General features: G+C 43.0%; 1 protein-coding gene across 2 annotated transcripts in view; it reads left to right on the forward strand.

The window, feature by feature from the left end:
- ADTRP (androgen dependent TFPI regulating protein) overlaps positions 1–16,733 on the forward strand; it is a 59,294-nt gene extending 42,561 nt beyond the window's left edge. The window contains exons 6-7 of one of the 2 annotated variants that reach the window (XM_077886518.1): positions 8,649–8,800; positions 16,536–16,733. In XM_077886518.1, coding sequence (XP_077742644.1) covers positions 8,649–8,800; positions 16,536–16,570 — 187 coding nt within the window. In that variant the 3' untranslated portion in view covers positions 16,571–16,733. Of the gene's footprint in view, positions 1–6,039; positions 6,164–8,648; positions 8,801–16,535 lie in introns of those variants that run through there. The other variant, XM_077886519.1, reaches the window with a different exon arrangement.
- The last annotated feature ends 1,505 nt before the right edge of the window (positions 16,734–18,238 follow it).

Consider the following 18,238-nt stretch of genomic DNA (forward strand, 5'->3'; position numbering starts at 1 on the left):
GAAGGAGGCAACTAGATTGATGTGCTGCCCTACACACCGAAGCTCCCCTGCTTCTGCCCGTCATTCCTGGCTGGGGGATCTCACACTCTGCTGCCTGCTGCCTCAACCCTTACGCAAGGCTCTGGGGCCCATGAGCCCTCACAGCCACAGATGGCCAGCAATGAAGTTCCACCAACCATGCATATCCATGGAGATGTTTTAGGGAAGTGGCCATGGGCCAGCTGTTAGGCATGCCAGTTTGGATGGTCAAATAGGGAAACAGCCTCGCAGGAATGAGGTAAAGAATATGGGCCAAGGCCAGAGTGAGCGTGAGAAACAAACATGAGTCAGAGAAAAAGGCAATAACTCTGAGCTGGAGAAGCACTGCCCTGCCGAAACCACGTTACATCGACCCAAAAATAGCCAAGACCGTGGGGACTGCCTCTAATGTGGCACTTGATTTTTGTGATTTTTCAGATTGCAAAATTGGAGGGCTGGCCCATAAGTTGGAAAATAAAGCTTCGCAAAGTAGTAATAACTGTAAATCTTTCATTTCCTTTGGAAAGCATTACTCACCTATAAATGCAGTAGCTTGCTCCTTGCTCCCTTCTCTCTCACCCCTAAATACCTCACCTAGCTCTCTTTGAGGTCATGGTGAGGATCAGGAAAACAGAAATATTCCTACAGCTGGCTCTGATTCACTCTTTCATGGAACAAATATTTCCCCTAACGCAGGGCTGGTCCTGCTGGGAAAAGCCAAATTATATAAGGCCAAGCCCCTGCCTATGAGGGGGCTTTGTACTTAATAAGGGGGGGGATGAGCCACATGCTATAAAAACACAAGACGGGAAGGGATGACATTTAGCCAATACAAGAAACTGCGGGAACACAGAGGAGGAAGCGGTTATGTCTGGCTGGGTGGTGTGGGAAGGCCTCAGGAAAGGTGCATGTTGGATCCTGATCCTGGAGGACTGGCGGATTGCAGGGGCAAAAGGGAGAGAAAGTGAACAACAACATGGTCCCACGGCCAAAAGAGCACAGATCATGGTAGAGCAATGGTCGGCACCTCCCTAGAGCCTGACCTGCTGGTGACAGAGGCTAAGGGGAAGTGGCCTTACCACTGCCCACCCCCTGAGGCTCAGGACAGCAGGCTAGAGGCTAGACACGGTGTAGACAATGTGAGGTTTGGTTGTCACTATTTGTTTCTACAGCATGGAGGGGAAGTGGGAGCTGTTAGTAAGGTGGCTAGAGAATTCTGCTGTAAAAAGGCTGCCTTGACAGTGGTGTTTAAAACGCATCAGAACAGCAAAATGTGGGAAGCAAAATAGAATAAAATAACACACAAATAGAAATCAGTTGGAATATTCTTACCAGGGAGTTTAATCCCCATGTCCTATTCTTCGTCCACAGTTATGTCATAGCTCTGGTGTCAGCCGGTGTCTGGATACTCAGAGCACCCTTTCCCTGGTTACATGTGGGCAGAACCCTCTTCTCTAAGAGCGCTCTTCTCTAAGCATGTGAGTGCTCACACCTGCCACGTTGACACCTATGCAGACCGAGAGGTCACAAGACCTAGATACCTAGCCTCCTGTGCCCAGTGCCTTCACCAGGCTCTGCTTTCAGGTCAGCTTGGCACCCCCATTGCCGACCCACCCTGCTACTGGCTGCTAATGCCCTGTGTCAGTAGAGCACTGCTAACAGCCACTGAAACAGTCCTAGCTCTTGCTCTCAGTAGACCAGAAGTCTGCAGGTGCCATAGGTGTCTCTGCTAGTGTGTAAGGTATTGCATACCGAGGACAAGCATCATGCAGACATGCAGCTATAACCCAGCAGTAAGGGAGATATTTGTAAAGTTGCTCCTGAAGCACAGTTCCCATGAGGCAAGAGCGATCGTTCCTTTCTTCTATACTATGCTCACTCAGGTGAGCTCCGACATTGAAGCTGCCTGGGCCCTCAGGTGTAGCAATCCACTAAATTTATACAGCCATTGACATACACACTCACCTGTGTACTATACATATAGATATCTTACCTCTAGGATACATTAAAAATTGCCAGAGGGATACACGAAGCTGAGTTCCCAGATCAGCCCCTACTTCCACTGGTGCATTATGGTGAGTTCCTGTCCAGAGCCCCTGTTACTTTTTCCTGGGCATAAATACAACCTTGGTCTGGGGCCGTCTGGATGCATCATAGTTGCACAACCTTGATTCTTGAGATCAGAATTCCAGCCCCATTTTCCACAGTACATCTTAAACCCCAGGTAAATTAATATGTGAAATAAATGTGAAGATCACACACACACACACACACACACACACACACACACACTCTTATTATCAGCACTTGGAATCCAGGGCCAGCCAGGATGCAGACAGGTAGCAGGTGAAAATGGGGGAGCCAGAGAGGACATGGCCATTTGCTGTCCTCATGATTCCTGAGCAAACCTCAGCTCTCTCTCAACCAGAATGCCTGTTGGAGAAATTAGCAGCAAGACCAACCTACAGAATGATACCGTGGGTGTCAGGACAGAGGGCAGCCCTGAGACACATTGTGGAGGGAACAGAACAGGTTTTGTGGAGTCATTGGCATGCCATGAGCAAAGGAGAAGGAAAAATCAAGGAAAATTCTATGAATTTTTGGCTGTTGGACTGGGAAGATGGTGGGTGCACTAATAGAAGCAGAAGCATACTTTCAGGGTATAAGTAAAAGATTGCATTTAAAATCCCATATCTGGGTCCTATTCTGGTTTAATTGGTTTAGGATAAGTCCTAAAGTCCTTTTAAGGTCCCCAAGGCAATTCTAATCTTCAGCCAAGGTTGGGAACCACTTGCCTAGAAGAACTTCTGTTTGGACATTCAGACCGGGCCCTCCCAAGAGAGGTGGGACAGTGGAGATCCAGAGAGGGAACCCTCCTGGTGGGATGAGATTACTGAAGAGATAGAGGCAGGGGAAGCTGGGAGAGACAGAGAGGGAGAGGGGGGAGGGGAGGGAGGAGGAGGGAAAGAGGAAGAGAGAGAGGGGAGGAAGAAGAGACAAGAGACGGAAGGGGGAGGAGGGAAGAGAGAAAGGGTGGGGAGAAGGGTGGAGCCAGGGAGACAAGGAGAGGGGGAGAGGTAGAAAGTGAATGAGGAGGTAATGCCCTCGCCCAAGGGGCTGAGGGGGCAAGGGGAGCAGCCAGGTAGCAAAGAATGATCAGATGGTAGCAAACCGAGAAGGTACAGGAGTCCTTTTTGTAGCTTAAGGCTGGCAGGTGTCTTCAACGTGCCATTGCTCACATGTGTGACTGGGAGCTATTTGCAGAGAAGAGTACAAAGCCTGAGAGGGCAGGTGAGCAGAGGGGTGACATGGGAGTGCCTTGCAAAGGCAACAATAGGCTCCTCCGTCCCTACCTTAAGGAATCGCCAGGTCCCAGCTGTTGTCAGGGACATTTTCCTTGTAGAAAATCTGCTAACTTGTTGCATTTCTTGACAAAATGTGAATCCAGGTTGTCCCTGTCTTCTGGCCTCCGAAGCAACTGTGACCATCTGACATGCTTCTGTAGGAAGTCGGCCTGAAAATATGGGACCAGAGAGTCCTTTAGTTCTATTTTTCTGCTGGGCAAGGGAAAGAGAGCGTGAGTGTTAGCACTTTAAGAATTACATGCAGAAAGCCCATAAAACCCCTCGTTATCGACTCGTCCCTAACCCATAGACTTCCACTGCTATTGTACTGATGAGACAAGAAAATATGGATTTTATGATTACCGCTGGATGCTGCAAGATTTACGATGAGAAAATTATAAAAGATTAATTTCTAGCTGCCAGTCTATACCTGCCCAGCCTAACTCACACAGATTCACATGGCAGATGGCTCTAGGACACGTAATATTGCTCTCAGAACTGAGGAAAAGAAGTATTGGTCTCTTCAAAGTAATAATGAAGTGAGCAATAGATTAACTAGAATTTGGAAGATCATGGTTCCATCTGAGTTTCAGAGGCTGCAGTGTTCTTGGTGGATCAGGCAACTGAGAGCTTTCTGCAGCAGCCACAGGGAACTGCAGCTAAAGGGAACTATGGGTGCTAGTAGAACCGCCACAAAGAGCCATTCATTTAAAGATCTAAAGAAATTGGGACGCCTGGGTGACTCAGTGGCTGAGCATCCACCTTTGGCTCAGGGCGTGATCCCCAGGTCCCGGGATCGAGTCCCACATCGGGCTCTCTGCAAGGAGCCTGCTTCTCCTCCCTCTGCCTGTGTCTCTGCCTCTCTCTCTGTGTCTCTCATGAATAAATAAATAAATAAAATCTTTAAAAAAAAAAAAAGAAAAAATACCTAAAGAACTTGCCATCTTCCCAGCACTTGGGAAACAGATGTGCATAATAGATATGATCCCTGCCCCATTCCAGGCTACTGAGGAAGACAGTCAAATAAGCAACAAAGGAAAGTTCATGGTAAAGGAAGTAAGTGGCACAAGAACCTAACCGAGTGAGTGTTACAGGATCTTTGGGAATTCTTTTCTAGAGAAATGGACTTTTAAGTTGAGACTTGAATTGTAAGTAAGGTTCAGCTAGGCACAGAGCAAGGAGAAGCGTGTCTCAGGGAGTGAAAAGGTCAGAGGTGTTCCAAGCAGAGACAACAACATGAGTGAAGACCCAGAGCTGCAGAGCTTGGTTCGTTTAAGAAACAGAAAAGGATCCAGTATGGATAGGCTGTAGACCTGAAGACTGACAGGTGGGCAGGGAAGACCAGGTAGGCTGGGTAAAGGAGTTTGGGTATTCTCCTAAGGGGGTTGGTGCGGATTCCCTGGAGGCAGAGGAGTGCCATGAGCAGATTTCTCTTTGGGAAAGATTACTGGAGTACTGGCAGCCTGTGGTATGGAAAGTGGATTGAAGGGTGCAAGAAAGCCCAGCAAGTAGACAATTATAGAAACTCTTCCAGATGAAAGGGCCTGGAATGGAGTACAGTGGACATTTAGATGTGGTTTCATGGGATCTTACATGGGGCTGGGAAGAGCTGATATTGACTAAGAAGACAGTGACAAATTCCATTTTGGCCTCCATCCATCCTTCCCTTCCTTCCTTCCTTCCTTCCTTCCTTCCTTCCTTCCTTCCTTCCTTCCTCCTTCCTTCCTTCCTTCCTTCCTTCCTTCCTTCTTTCCTACCTTCCTCCCTCCGTCCTTTCCCTCCTCCTCCTCCTTCTCTCTCCCTCTGCCCTCCTCCTCTCAACATAAATTTCAGCAAGCCATAAAGAAGTGATCCCACCTGAGTATAAGCATCTCCTCACCCAGGCCTCTCACTGCCCTGCACGAAACAATTGCACTCTTGCCTGATAGCATATTTGTGTTTTCATTACTTTTCCGCTGACAGTTAACACACCTATAACTTTCTTTGCACTTTCTCTGTGAAGCTACAGACTTCGTTAACTTACCTCAGGAACTTTCCTTTGCGGAACCTTATGCTGAAGGAAACAAAAATGAAGTAAATAAAGAGAAACTTTCCAGGCCTCTAGGGGAATGTCCTTATTTGCAGACTATCTTATATAAATGTGCATGGAAACCAGGAAGCCCTAATTTCTAGTATACAAAGTCAACAAAGTGAACTAATTAAAACAATCTGTTTGGAGTGCATTCAGGTCTCCTTGTTGACCCCAAATTCCTCGCCCCAGCTGCCTGGGGATTTACTTTCTGTCCCGTATACCTTTCCCGGCTTGTCATGAGAAGCAGCCATACAGGAAAGAAGTGCTGTGGATACCCTTCTCACGTACATGCCCATGTGATGCACGCGTCACAGGATCCCAATGTTGGTTTAGTAATGATAACGTGGGGCAGGAAAATTCCCACCCAAAATGTGTTTCTTTGGCATGAGATCTATTTTAGGCTGATTATTTTTAAGGAACAGAAGGCTCAGGAAAAAACTTTGACCTTCCCCCAACTGCCCGAAAGAATTTAGATAGAGGGTCTGCTCCAAGAAGGAAGATATCACCATAGATAAGCACAGTGGAAAATGAACGAGGTGAGGCAAAGTCTGTTTAAAGTTATTTATTTATTTATTTATTTATTTATTTATTTATTTATTTATTTAGAGTGTGGTGGGGGGACGAACAGAGGAAGAGAGAGAGAGAGAGTAAGAATCTCAAGCAGACTCCACACCTAGCATGGAGCCCAATGCACGGCTGGATCTCACGACTCTGAGATCATGACCGGAGCCGAAATCAAGAGGCAGATGCTTTACTGACTGAGCCACCCAGGTGCCCCAAATATCTGTACGCACTAAATAGTAAATCCCCATTCCCTCCTTCCCATAAGCCCTGGCAGCCACCATGCTACTTTCTGTCTCTGAATTTGGTGACTCTAGGTACTTCAGATGGGTGGAATCACACAGTATTTGTTCTTTTGTGACGGGCTAATTTCATTTAAAAGAATATCCTCAAGGTTCATTCATGTTGTGGTGTGGGTCAGAATTTCCTTCTTTTTTAAAGTTTAATAGTATTCCATTGCATATCTATTCCACATTTTATGTTCCTGTTCATCCTTAGATGGCCACTTGGGTGCTTCCATGTATTAGCTATAGAGAATAATGCACCTATCAACACTCTCTTAGAGTTCTTGCTTTCAATTCTTTTGAGAATATATATATAGGGAAGTAGAATTACTAGATAATATGGTCATTCTGTGAATTAAACTAAAAAATTATTTTTTTTGAGTAACTGTCACACTTTTCTATAGCAGTTAAGCTGTTTTACATACCTACCAACAGTGCATAAGGGTTCCAATTCCCCCACAACCTCTCCAACACATGATATTTTCTAGATAGTAGCCATCCTAATGGGTTTGAAGTTATCTCTCATAGCTCTTTTTTTAATTTATATATTCATGAGAGACACAGAGAGAGAGAGGCAGAGACATAGGCAGAGGAAGAAGCAGGCTCCATGCAGGGAGCCTGACATGGGACTCGATCCCGGGTCTCCAGGATTACACCCTGGGCTGAAGGCGACATTAAACTGCTGAGCCACCTGGGCTGCCCTATCTCTCATAGTTTTGATTTGCATTTGCCTAATGGTTAGTGATGTTGTGTATCTTCACATGTTAGCCATTAGTATATATCTTCTTTGGAAATAGGTCTATTAAATATTTTGCTCATTTTTAATTGGGTTGTTTAGTTTTTTATTGCTGTTGTTGAGTTGGGGATGTTCTTTGTATATTATGGATATTAATCCTCTATCAGGCATATGACTAAAAACATTTTTTCCCATTCCATAGATTTCCTTTGCAACTGATTGATTGTGCTTTCTGATGTACAGAGATGGCCACTTAAATTTCATACCATAGGTGCCCCCCTTACCTCACCCTAGTCCTGAGCTTCATATTAGTCCTTGTCTCTTCCACAAGCATTTGACAAATCTGAAGTATTTAAAACAACCAAGAGTACACTTGGGTTTCTGAAAGTTTAATTAAGCTCAGAATTTTATTCTTCTGTCTGAACTCTTTTGATAACCAGAGGTATCCAAATTTGAATGTTGTTTCTGAAGTATGACCTGGCATATCTTAATTGTTATAAGAGGTAGGGAGCTTCAACGGAAGGTTGCTAGGAGCCCCCTGTGCCGTGCCTAAGAAGAGAGAAGCTTTAGAACTCTTATTAAATGATCACAATGGACCAGGCACAGTGGACCAGGCATTTTACATGTGTTAACAACTCCCTTAATCCTGATGACAGCTTTATAATATGTATGCTGTTTGCACCCCCACTTTTCATATGATGATAAGGGACAGAGGGGCTGAATAAATTGCTGAAGGTAAGACAGCTAATAGGTGGTAGAACTAGGATTTGGATCATAGAAGGCTGCTTCCAGATTCTGTCCTCTTAACCAATTTTAAACTGTAGTTGATATATCATCTTCCCCATATTTAATTTTAAAAGTTATTTCAGATTTTGGCATCTTCCAGTGCGGTTGGTTTCCAGCATACTGCATTTGCAGGCTCTGCTTAGACATCGTGGCTCCTCTCCTAGCATTTCTTTTCCTTCTCTTGGCTTCCAGAACTGACTTCTATTCTATCCTCACATGAGCAGGATCTGAGCCTCCTGTAAATCCATCCTTTCCTCCTGAACACTCTATCCACAGCTCTATTCATGAACTGAAATCAAGGCTAACAGCCAAACCCCTCCTACCTCTAAAAAGCATATGGTAATAGAGCAATAATCCTCCATCTCTGTCTCTCCTACCCCACAGACTCAGAGGGCTAATTAAAAGCTGCACCTGACTCTTAGGTACAGAAAAGCAAACCCCACTTGTCTGGCTAAGAGCCAGCAAATGATGCCCTCTTAGCAGGTTCAATGTCTCAGCAGGTCATACCTCTCAGAGCAAGGAAGAACTCATGTCCTCACATACTCTCTTTGGCTGATGATCTGTTTGATGTTCTCCCATAGTCTTTTACCAACATTGAATTTTAATAGATTAGGTAAAATCACAAAGCCCTGCTTATGAAATAGGAGGTCTCTTTGAATCAAGTCTATTCATCCAGAAAAGAATCACTTTTGTAGGTTTGTGGAGCACCTCAGCTGTTGACAAATGATCCCCATGGCTTCTTTTTATCTACTTTGGGCTCCAGAACCCCATTGATCTTGAGGATAAAATGGCTCCACCACCAACCCACCCCTGTCATCCTAATTATTGTGACTTGTCATTTTCTGCAGGGTCCTATGGATCTACTCTGACACGGGTACGTGGGTGTATCCTGTGTTTGCCAAACTCAGCCCGGTGGGTCTAACAGCCTTCTTCTCTCTCAGCTACATCTTTAGTGCTGGCATCTATCTACTTGGAGAGAAACTCAACCACTGGAAATGGGGTCAGTTTATTTCTCTTTTACCTACAGACACATTCCTTCCTTACACTTTCTCCACTCCTCCTGGAAACAGGAGAAACCAGTCCAAAAGCAGAAGGCAGTGATGCTTGATGCCTTTGTCCAAAGGATTCAGTCAGACAGGTCCTACCAAAGTAGCAAAGTGAAGGCCTGGGGGAAGTTTGAATTTTCTCAAAGGACCCTTCAAATTATGTCCCCACCTCCCCCAACCAATACCTCATTTAATTTCAAGGCTAAAAATAATCTTGTTTAGAGAGCTCAGGACCCAGAGAGCAAGGTGTCATCATCCCCAGCATGAAAAAAATGAACTCAGGGTCTTCTTCCCTTAAGTGAGGGACTGAGGGATACAAGCTGCTAGTGTCAAAGTTTCCTTTTTCGAAGGATAGGATCCAGATGAACCGCTTCATTCTTCCAACCTCAGCTATGCCTTCCCAGATGGTCTCCTATCCTTCTCCCATTAGGTTGCTTCTAGCCCATAGTAAAACATTCACCAGATAAATTCACATCCTATACTTGAGATAAGAATTGTCATTTAAACAGGGTCTTGGGCAAAGTGAATATGTCAGCAAGCTAAGCTTTCTAATTATAAGTAGCTGGAATCATGTTGCTTCTTAACTCAGCTGATTTTAAAATGGAAGATTTTATTCTCTTCCTTGCTTCCCCCACAACCCCCACCCCCAGAATATTCTTTTGTTGAAATGGTAGGTATTAAAAAGTCAGGTTGCAAAATAATCATGTTTTTTTCCCTACCCAAAGGGAAGTGCAGGAAGTATACCCTGATTTTGTATATAAGGAAGCAAGAGTCACACACAGTCCCCCACATCACACGCCCACATGCCATTCTGTTCTATCAAAATAGAAATGGCACAAGTGGCATCTTCCGCCCAATCTATGAACTGGTGTGAAAACATAAGCCCATGTACGCAAAAAAAAAAAAAAAAAACAAAAAACAAAAAACAAAACACGACATATTTCTGAGAGGAGAATGAGACCCTGGGGAAATAAGCATGCAATTTGGCTTTTTCACATGTTTTCTACCCTTGGAGAATGTAACGGGTTGGGGAAATCTCAAAGGCAATATCCTTGAAAGCAAACACTTAAAAAAAATGAAATACTAAAATTTACTCCCCAAATCAGGATTCCAAATCACAGGAAATTATCCAAAGGGGGGAAAAATGTGTTGACATTTTAGATGTGTTGACATCTAATTCTAACTAGTTTGGCTCCTTGAAGTTCTTGGTAAGGATTTTTGATGCCTTCCCCGAATCTATATTTAAAAAAAAAAAAAAAAAAGAAGGAAGAAACTAATCCATTTGAAATTTGCAGAGAGAAACGTGATTACTCAGAGCTTACAGAACAATAACTTTTTAAAACAATTGTATTGAATTCAATAATGATTAATTTCTAAGTTGTTACTCTACAGTGACTTTTAGACATCCGTTGAATTAAAAACTTTTTCAACCAAATTTAGTATTATTTTTAACACAAAGATCTTTTAAGTAAGCTTCATTGGTTAAGAACTACATCCAATTTTTCACTACAATAGGTCCCAATGAGCAAATAAGTTAGCATCAGCATGTGGACTGTCATATATGCAAATGCTTATGTTAATGTGAGTGGCAGAGATACGTGTAGGTGGCCATGTGTCCTTCTCCTCTCTCTAGATTTTTAACTCCTTAAAGAACAGATTGGGCCAAAAGTCCTATATGGCATCAGAATAGGATCATAAACGGGTTAAGTTCTAAACAGACCATAACTATAAAAGGTCTAGTAAGAATTAAAAGAGAAATTCGATCACTTAACATTCCAGTTGCAGTGAACACTTTAAACTACCTAAAACTAAACAGAGCTATCTATGTGAGCACGTTTTCCCATGTCTTATTCTGCTTAAAACACTTTAAATCTTCCCCAGTTTACAGATGAACGTCCAAACTCTTGGAATGACACACAAGGGTCTCTGTGAGCCAGTCCCTGCTGTGGCTTTTGCTTTCTTTTTTCTAAATGTGTGCCCCAGCAGCTTGTTTTCTTTACCCATTGATGTCGTCCCTGTCTTCCATGGCTTCAGTCTTTCACATCCCCCCAGTCTTTGCCTGTCTCACACCCACTTAATCATATCAACTTACCTCTTTCAGCAAGCCTCCTATGGTCTGCATGGACATAGGTTTTTACACAAGACACTGAGTTCTGTAAGGGTTAGGAGTGTGTCTTATTCATCATTCACTCTCAAGTATCCATTAGCTTATCCAATGGATCAATCAATGCAGACAGAGGGTATCTAAGAGTTCTCCTCTCTAAGCATTAAATGGGACTTTGTGCACAGGGCTTCTGGAAACAGTGGTCAAGGAGTGACTATAATGGTTGGAGATTAAAGTATCGGGCAGAGAGGTTAAGGAGCATAGATGGTGACGCTATGGTATATTGTTTGGAGAGCGGTTGAAAAAGAGATGTGTGTTAGGACAGGCAGTGCAAAATAGGGGGAGGAACACTGGAATAGAAATCAAGAAAACCAGGATATGTCTCTCAGCTAGCCTCAAACCAGCCATGTAGGCTGTGTCAATTCACTTCGACTTCTCAGTGATGGGATGACCTCAAGTCAGCGGACCACCCATGCCAGGATATGGTGAATGCCTGCCATGCCAGTGTACATGTAGTTTAGCATTGCCCAGGCTTGGACAATCAGTCACGTGGTTCTTCTATCTCTGAGTTCTTCTCCAAACCTGTTCTGGATCTATGGAGAGATGTAAACAGCTACCTTCTCTGTCCAAATCCAGAACTAATCCTACTTTGTCACCTCTTTTCACACCTGAGCTCCCTTGGATGAGAGCACAACTTTAAGGAGTGCTTTGGTGACCAGTAGGAGGCAGTAGTTGGGAGAAAAGCTCTGTGCCAAACTGCCTGGGTTCCTATCTTGGTCCTACTACTGGTAGACCGATGACACTGGGCAAGACACTAAATGTCTTTAGTGTTCCAGTTTTCCTTGTGCATCATGGAGACAATACTAGCACCCTCTGCCTAACATCCTGGAGGACCATAAATGACTTGAGAAGTGTCAAGTGACTAGAACAGGGCCTGACACATAGGAGTCATTGCTGTTAATCTCACTCATTCTCCCCCTCAAAAGTCAGACTTTCCTATATGGGTATTCTAATCCTCTCCTTCGATTTTATGCATCACTTACCAATTTCCCCAGCTGAAGGTGATGAAGAGCAACAATCCCATAGCAGAGTAAAAATTGACAGAGAGGGAGCAGTTATTGAAAAATTAAGAGGTCAGATTAATTGAGGCTAGAATTAATTGGAATCGCTGCTTCTGAAATCCTGAGACACAGTGTGGTCTGGTTAGGAATTACCATCCAAGTACCAAGTGGTCAAGAAATATCAGTCAAGGCCCATCTAATTTGTAAGGATCTCTCTAGCAGTAGTCCTTGACCTTTACTCCACATTATAAAATCACTGAGGGAGTTTTAAAAATACTAATTCTCATGTCCATCCCAGACCAATTCAGTCCTTATATGTGGAGATGGGGACTTGGCATTGATATTTTTAAAAGCTGTCCCGTTATTTTAATCTGCAGTTATTGTCAAGAGCCACAATCTCGGAGTAGCGCTTCCCAAACCTGTATGTGCTTCCAAATCTTGTTAAAATGAGGCTCTTGTTAAAATATAGATTCTTATTCAGTAGATCTAAGGTATAGTGTGGGATTCCACCCTTCTAATGTGTACATGCAAAGATTCTGATGCTGCTAGTCTGTGGCAGTGATGGCCACACTCGCTGAATGTCTACCCACTTTCTGCCTCCTCATGTGTCATGTCAGAGAGGAGTGAGAAAGGCAATAATAAGCAATGATGTCAATAATCAAATGTGAACTCGGATACTGGGTGTCATCCTTCAGGAATGCGTAGAAGCATGGATCTGGCCCCATGTATCAGTGAGACAAATGCTATCAGGCTCTCGGGAAGGTCCAGATGGTCTGCAAGAAGATGCTGTGACACACAAAGCTCTTAAGAGTTTCCAGAGAGCCACCATGCATGACTTTCACCATCTCACTCCCTTCCCTGTGCTAACTTTTATGTGTCATGGGACAGAGGCTGAACAAGCACAGGGTCACTTACTGGGACCACATACCCACCAGGAAAGATTCAATTTCTACTCTTTGGGCAGAGTTAGATGGAACATAGATTTCAAACAATAGTAGAATCGGGCAAGGGGAAGCAGTCTCTGGCAGATCATTGTAAGCTTGGCACACCATGTCTGAGCACCTAGGGATGCCCCAGATACAGTCTTTCTATCCCGACTGGGGGAAAAAGGGCTATCAAAGGGTTCCTGTATACTCTTCCTTGTTTGTCTGCCTTTTGAGCACTGAATTTTTCTTCTTTCTTTCCTTCTTTCCTCCCTTCCTCCCTCTCTCTCTCCCTCTTTTCCTCCCTCCCTCCCTCCTTTCTTTCTTCTTTCTTTCTTTCTTTCTTTCTTTCTTTCTTTCTTTCTTTCTTTCTTTCTTTCTTCTTCCTCTTTCTTTCTTCTTTCTTTCTTTCTTTCTTTCTTTCTTTCTTTCTTTCTTTCTTTCTTTCTTTCTTTCTTTCTCTTCCTGGATAAGGCACAAGAATGCTGATATCAAGACTTTCTTCCTCAGGAAGAAAAACACACCCACAAGATATATCAGGCACATAAGGGAGCTAAGCACCTCCAGGCCAACATGGCATGGCCTCTTATATGTATGTGTGGCTGGAGAGGCAATCAGCTTATCTCTGACCCATGACCCCTCTTCTAACATTCCTGAGGGACATGTGCCAGGAGTCAGGCTATCCTTTGTCAGGGCCTGAGACCATAAATCCTTTCCCTCCTAAGGAGAGTTCATAAGCTGAAAATTCTAGTCTAACCAAGTGACTTTGTGTCTATGGCTTAGACAGAATGACATTAAAACCTTCCTTTAATACTATTTTCTCTAGGCCACACTTTTTTAAAGGGAGATTTTTATTGTTGAAAGCTGCTTAGAGGTCATCTAGTCTACCTCTTTGGTTTTATCCATGAAGAAATTTAAATTTTTTTCTGTCTTGCATGTTGTCCCTGATCATTTCACAACAAAAGATTCTTATAAGGAGATGACTCCATGTGTATTTCTAAAGCAAGGTTCTATGGAAGCAACATTCAGTCAATAACAGAAATATATCTCCTTTTTGCCTTTCTTGCCCTAATTTCATCTCCCTCAACTCAAACAGAGTCCATGTTGGATTATTTCTTCTCCTTCTTTCACTGCCTTTTTTCCCACAAGGATTTCTCCAGCCAGAACCTCAGCTCCATCTCCTTCCTGCTATGTCTGCACTGAAACTTTTACTCATTCATGTTCAAATCTCATTCTTCTAACACCTCATATCTCCCCAACCATCTGCCTTCTCACCCTTTTCCAAGCCAACCCACGGAAACTAGGCAAATGTTCTTCAATTTTTCAGTTCAAAGTCTAGCAGCAGTAGCTTTTGTGATTGTAGATACATAGGTGTAAATCTTTGTGAGTATAATGTTTCTACTTACTCTATTTTCTGACTATTGGAATAATAAGGAATATAATTACATATGGTATCCATAGTGATGTTGATTAAAAGAATGGTTTTTTTGCCATGACAGCAGAAAACGTTTGGATCTTACACAAGACAAACATTAAATGTTTGGCCTAAAATATCTCTATTTCTTGGTACTATCTAACACAGGATAAAGAAAGGACTAAAATGAATCGGGGATGGACTTAGCTTCCTAACTGCCAACTAGGAGGCATTCCACTAGAAAAATTGCCTTTCTATGAAGAAAAGAGGGATAAGAAACAACACTATTTCCCAGTTAGAATATGAAATTCATGTTGTGAACTTTGTTTAGGCTAATATGACCTATAACTAAGTCCACAGCTCCTTAATCTCGAGCCATGTATTGTGGAATCATGGCCAGAGATAGATTCTGAGGACTCAGAGAAGCCCAGAGACTGCTCAACTCCAGGAAAATGCAGGACCCCACCAGCTAGAAACAAAAAGATAAATATGATTTCTGTGATGTTCACACCATGTAACTCACTACAGAAGAAATGACTGTTGGAAGTCCACCCAGAGACACATTTTGGGATGATGCCTTCTCTAATGGATTTGTGGGTCCATGGACATGTTTTAGTGCTCTCTGTCTAGCTGCTTAGTGTTGGATGTGGGAGACTCTGATCTCAGGGAAGAAGCCACCTGCTCTCCTCTCACAAAAGAACTTCCTGCCACCACTTCCACTCCTGGGCTCCTTCTCTCTATGCCTTCAGTTTCTGTTGTGTTTCTTCAATGGAGATGTACTCTCCAGTCCTTGGCACCTGGGGTTGAAGGAGCGTGGTTGTGATTACAGTTACACTTGAGGGGCTGGGGGTTGGTAAGCAGCATAGAATTTTTAGGAGCCTTCAGAGGGATGGCAAGACTCAACAAAGTTGTGAAGTTGATGTTGCCCAAGCTCTTAAAATGAAGGAATTAATGTGTCATTTAACAGGAAAGGGATTTATTACAGGCATTGAGTGTATGCTTCAGAAAAGAGAAGGTTCTGGGCTTGTACTTAGAGCCTAAAGTGCAGAAGACCTCTCAGGGGAGGAAAGAATCCACATCAAAAATGAAAAATAAGTGAGAGCATAAATGAAAATGATGTGAAGCCTGTAAAGCTAGATAAATTAGTAAGGCTTCCCTGGAGTGACTGAGGGTATCTGGATGGATGAGTAAAAGAAGAAGAAGAGAGAGGACTGTCCTTAAAAATGTTGATAGGCATGAATACAGGATGGCCCCAAGGGCTGTGTGATTAAGAGTTGGCTGTCCTAGAAAAGCAGTGTGATGAGGGAGTCTTCTAATCATCAGTCACTACAACCTCTGAGAAGGGAAACTCTAGCAAAATAAAATTAATAGAAGATATTTAAAGGCATAACTGATGGAGGGGGCAGGATTTGAAGGATGAAGCATGAAAGTAGGAGCATGAGATTGCTGTGGCATCAAGCCAGAACTAACAGGGCTCTGGAGTGGGCAAGGAGAGGCTGATTTGAGAAAATTTTTCTAAGTAGGATTGAAAACATTTACAACAGGTGGAAAGAATAATGCATTAATGAAGTGTTAGAAATTCCAGAGTTTATGCAAAGATTTATGATCAATAAATACAGAGGTGCCAACTTGTTGGCTGAACGGAAGTCATTCTAGAAATCTAGTGCTATAATTTCAGTAGAAGAAAGCCCTTCTAATGAGTTTACTAAAATTTAATCAATATGTCAGTACTTTTCCATTTGGGCTGATAATTTGATTTGGGGAGAGGTCATAAAATGAACCCTAATTAGGTGAATATCCACTCTTCTATTTCTTCTCTAATTTGATGTCTCTTCATCTCCATTTGCACAATCTCAGAGTTTGTTGATGGGTAGTGTACAGCTTTTAAACACTTGGCCAAGAGCAACACCAATCACAATAGACCTGTAGAAGCCCATGAAGGCAAAGGCACCATCAGTCAACAAACTAGCTGTGAGTCAAACACCAAGCGGGGTCAACAGAGCTGCTTCTTGCTTTTTCTGTAAAGGAACTTGCTAGGTTTTCAGAACTTTGTAAAGTACATCTTCTTGCCCTGGGCTAAGTGTCCTCAACTTTCTACTGCCCCAATTCAGGGAGAATGTCTGCTTGCACAAAATTACCCATTATAGAAACCCTGGAGTCTGATGTCTCTCTCTCTTCATCATACAGGTGACGCGATGCAGCCAAGGAAAAAGAGGAAATGATCACAGGCCATTTTCCAAGAACAAAGGAGGAAAAAAACATGAGAGTTTTTGGTTTTGGTTTTGTTTTTTTCTGGTTGAGGGAGGTGGTGGAGCAACAAAAGAAGGTAGAAAGGACAGAGAATGACATTTAAATGTAATAAGAGTGTTTATGAAGGTAGATTAATTTGGGGACTCTTCGTTTTTTCAAAGTTTACTGGACATGCAAGAAACAATAACTGCTGTCTCAGAATCTGTTAGCTTCGTCTGGCCTCTGTGGTCAAAATCCAGCCAAAGGCAAAGGAACCTTGCACAAACTCGGGGTTAGAGAATGTTTAGAGAGGGAAATAATTTAGGATCACTGAAACTATTCACCTTACCAAAGAGTGTGTTGAGGACCTAGCTGAGAAGTAACCTGCATGAAGCCAAAGAGCTAATGTCAGAACCAAGACAATAGCATTTAGCCCCCAGATCTTCTAACTCCCATCCTCTGCAATTTTTAATGACCCCAACCTTCCTAAAAACAAGTATTTTTATCAACTAGTTATTTTCATGGATTGCTCATGTTTTGTTTTGTTTTCCTCAGTCTAGATAGAGATGTAGGGAGATGAGTGCTATACGGAAGTTAAATTGTCCACCTGATAGGAGAGCAAAGTAATTGGGGCAATGAGAAAGTAAGTTCTAAAAAATATGGGGAAATCTGTGCCTCTTGTGAACAAGGATTCAGGGCAGGTCCAAATATGGGACTTAGTGACATCACCATCAAAATCTCTTCTATTGGAATATTGATGAATTTGTCAAATAAAAGTACATCTTACTTGGGGAGTAAGTGATGGGAAGTGACATGACCTTGAGGACCCCCGAAAATACTTTGGCACAAAGCACTTTGCTGAGTTCGCTTTCTGATTAACAAGCAGATTCACAAACCCAGCTTTGATCTTCCTCGTGAGTTTTTCTGGGTCTTTATTTACAGGCACATTTTTATAAAGAACATGGATGATAACAGGTCTAGTCATGGATAAACATGGAGTCTAGTGGTATGTCACCAGGTCCATGTGAACTGGGTCCAGGCAGCAAAGTAAATTGTACTCAGGCTTCTCAAGCTAACAGCATGCAGAAGGAATTTAGTAAAAATGGGTAAAATTTGGCAAAAACTGTTCCTGGAACCACATTCAACTTTGATGGCTGTATGACCAGCCACAGTGCCATATCTATTCCAAGACTGTGAAACCTTAGAAATACCAAGAACAGTCTTGAGAAATCAGAGAAAATGGCAGACTGACACAATAGGGCAGGCAGTCCCCAAGAAGCCTGGAACAGGTACCCAGAAACCCACCATCTCACTAACCCTATATCTACTAATATATAAATATGAGCCGCAACTCTTTTCAGATTGAACTAGGTAGGAACAGCACCTCTTTTCCTATACCTGCTGCTGCTTGATTGCTCCAAGCACCTGGTCTCAGCAGAAGCCCAGAAGCAGTTGTCACAGTGGAAATTCCCCAAATGCAAGGCCCACAGGGGATCACCCAAAATTTCCACACCCCAAAGATAACCTAGGCTGCATACTCCTCAGAGTGATAGAAAGCTCTTGGCTGGGATGAGGGCTCAGAATTCTATTTGTGGCTTCATGGTCCCTGGAACCAATTTAGACCTTGATTTCTGTATGACTGACCATCGTGCAGGATCCAT

The sequence above is a fragment of the Canis aureus genome, chromosome 37 (genome assembly GCF_053574225.1).
Source record: "Canis aureus isolate CA01 chromosome 37, VMU_Caureus_v.1.0, whole genome shotgun sequence".
In the NCBI taxonomy this organism is placed as follows: domain Eukaryota; kingdom Metazoa; phylum Chordata; class Mammalia; order Carnivora; family Canidae; genus Canis; species Canis aureus.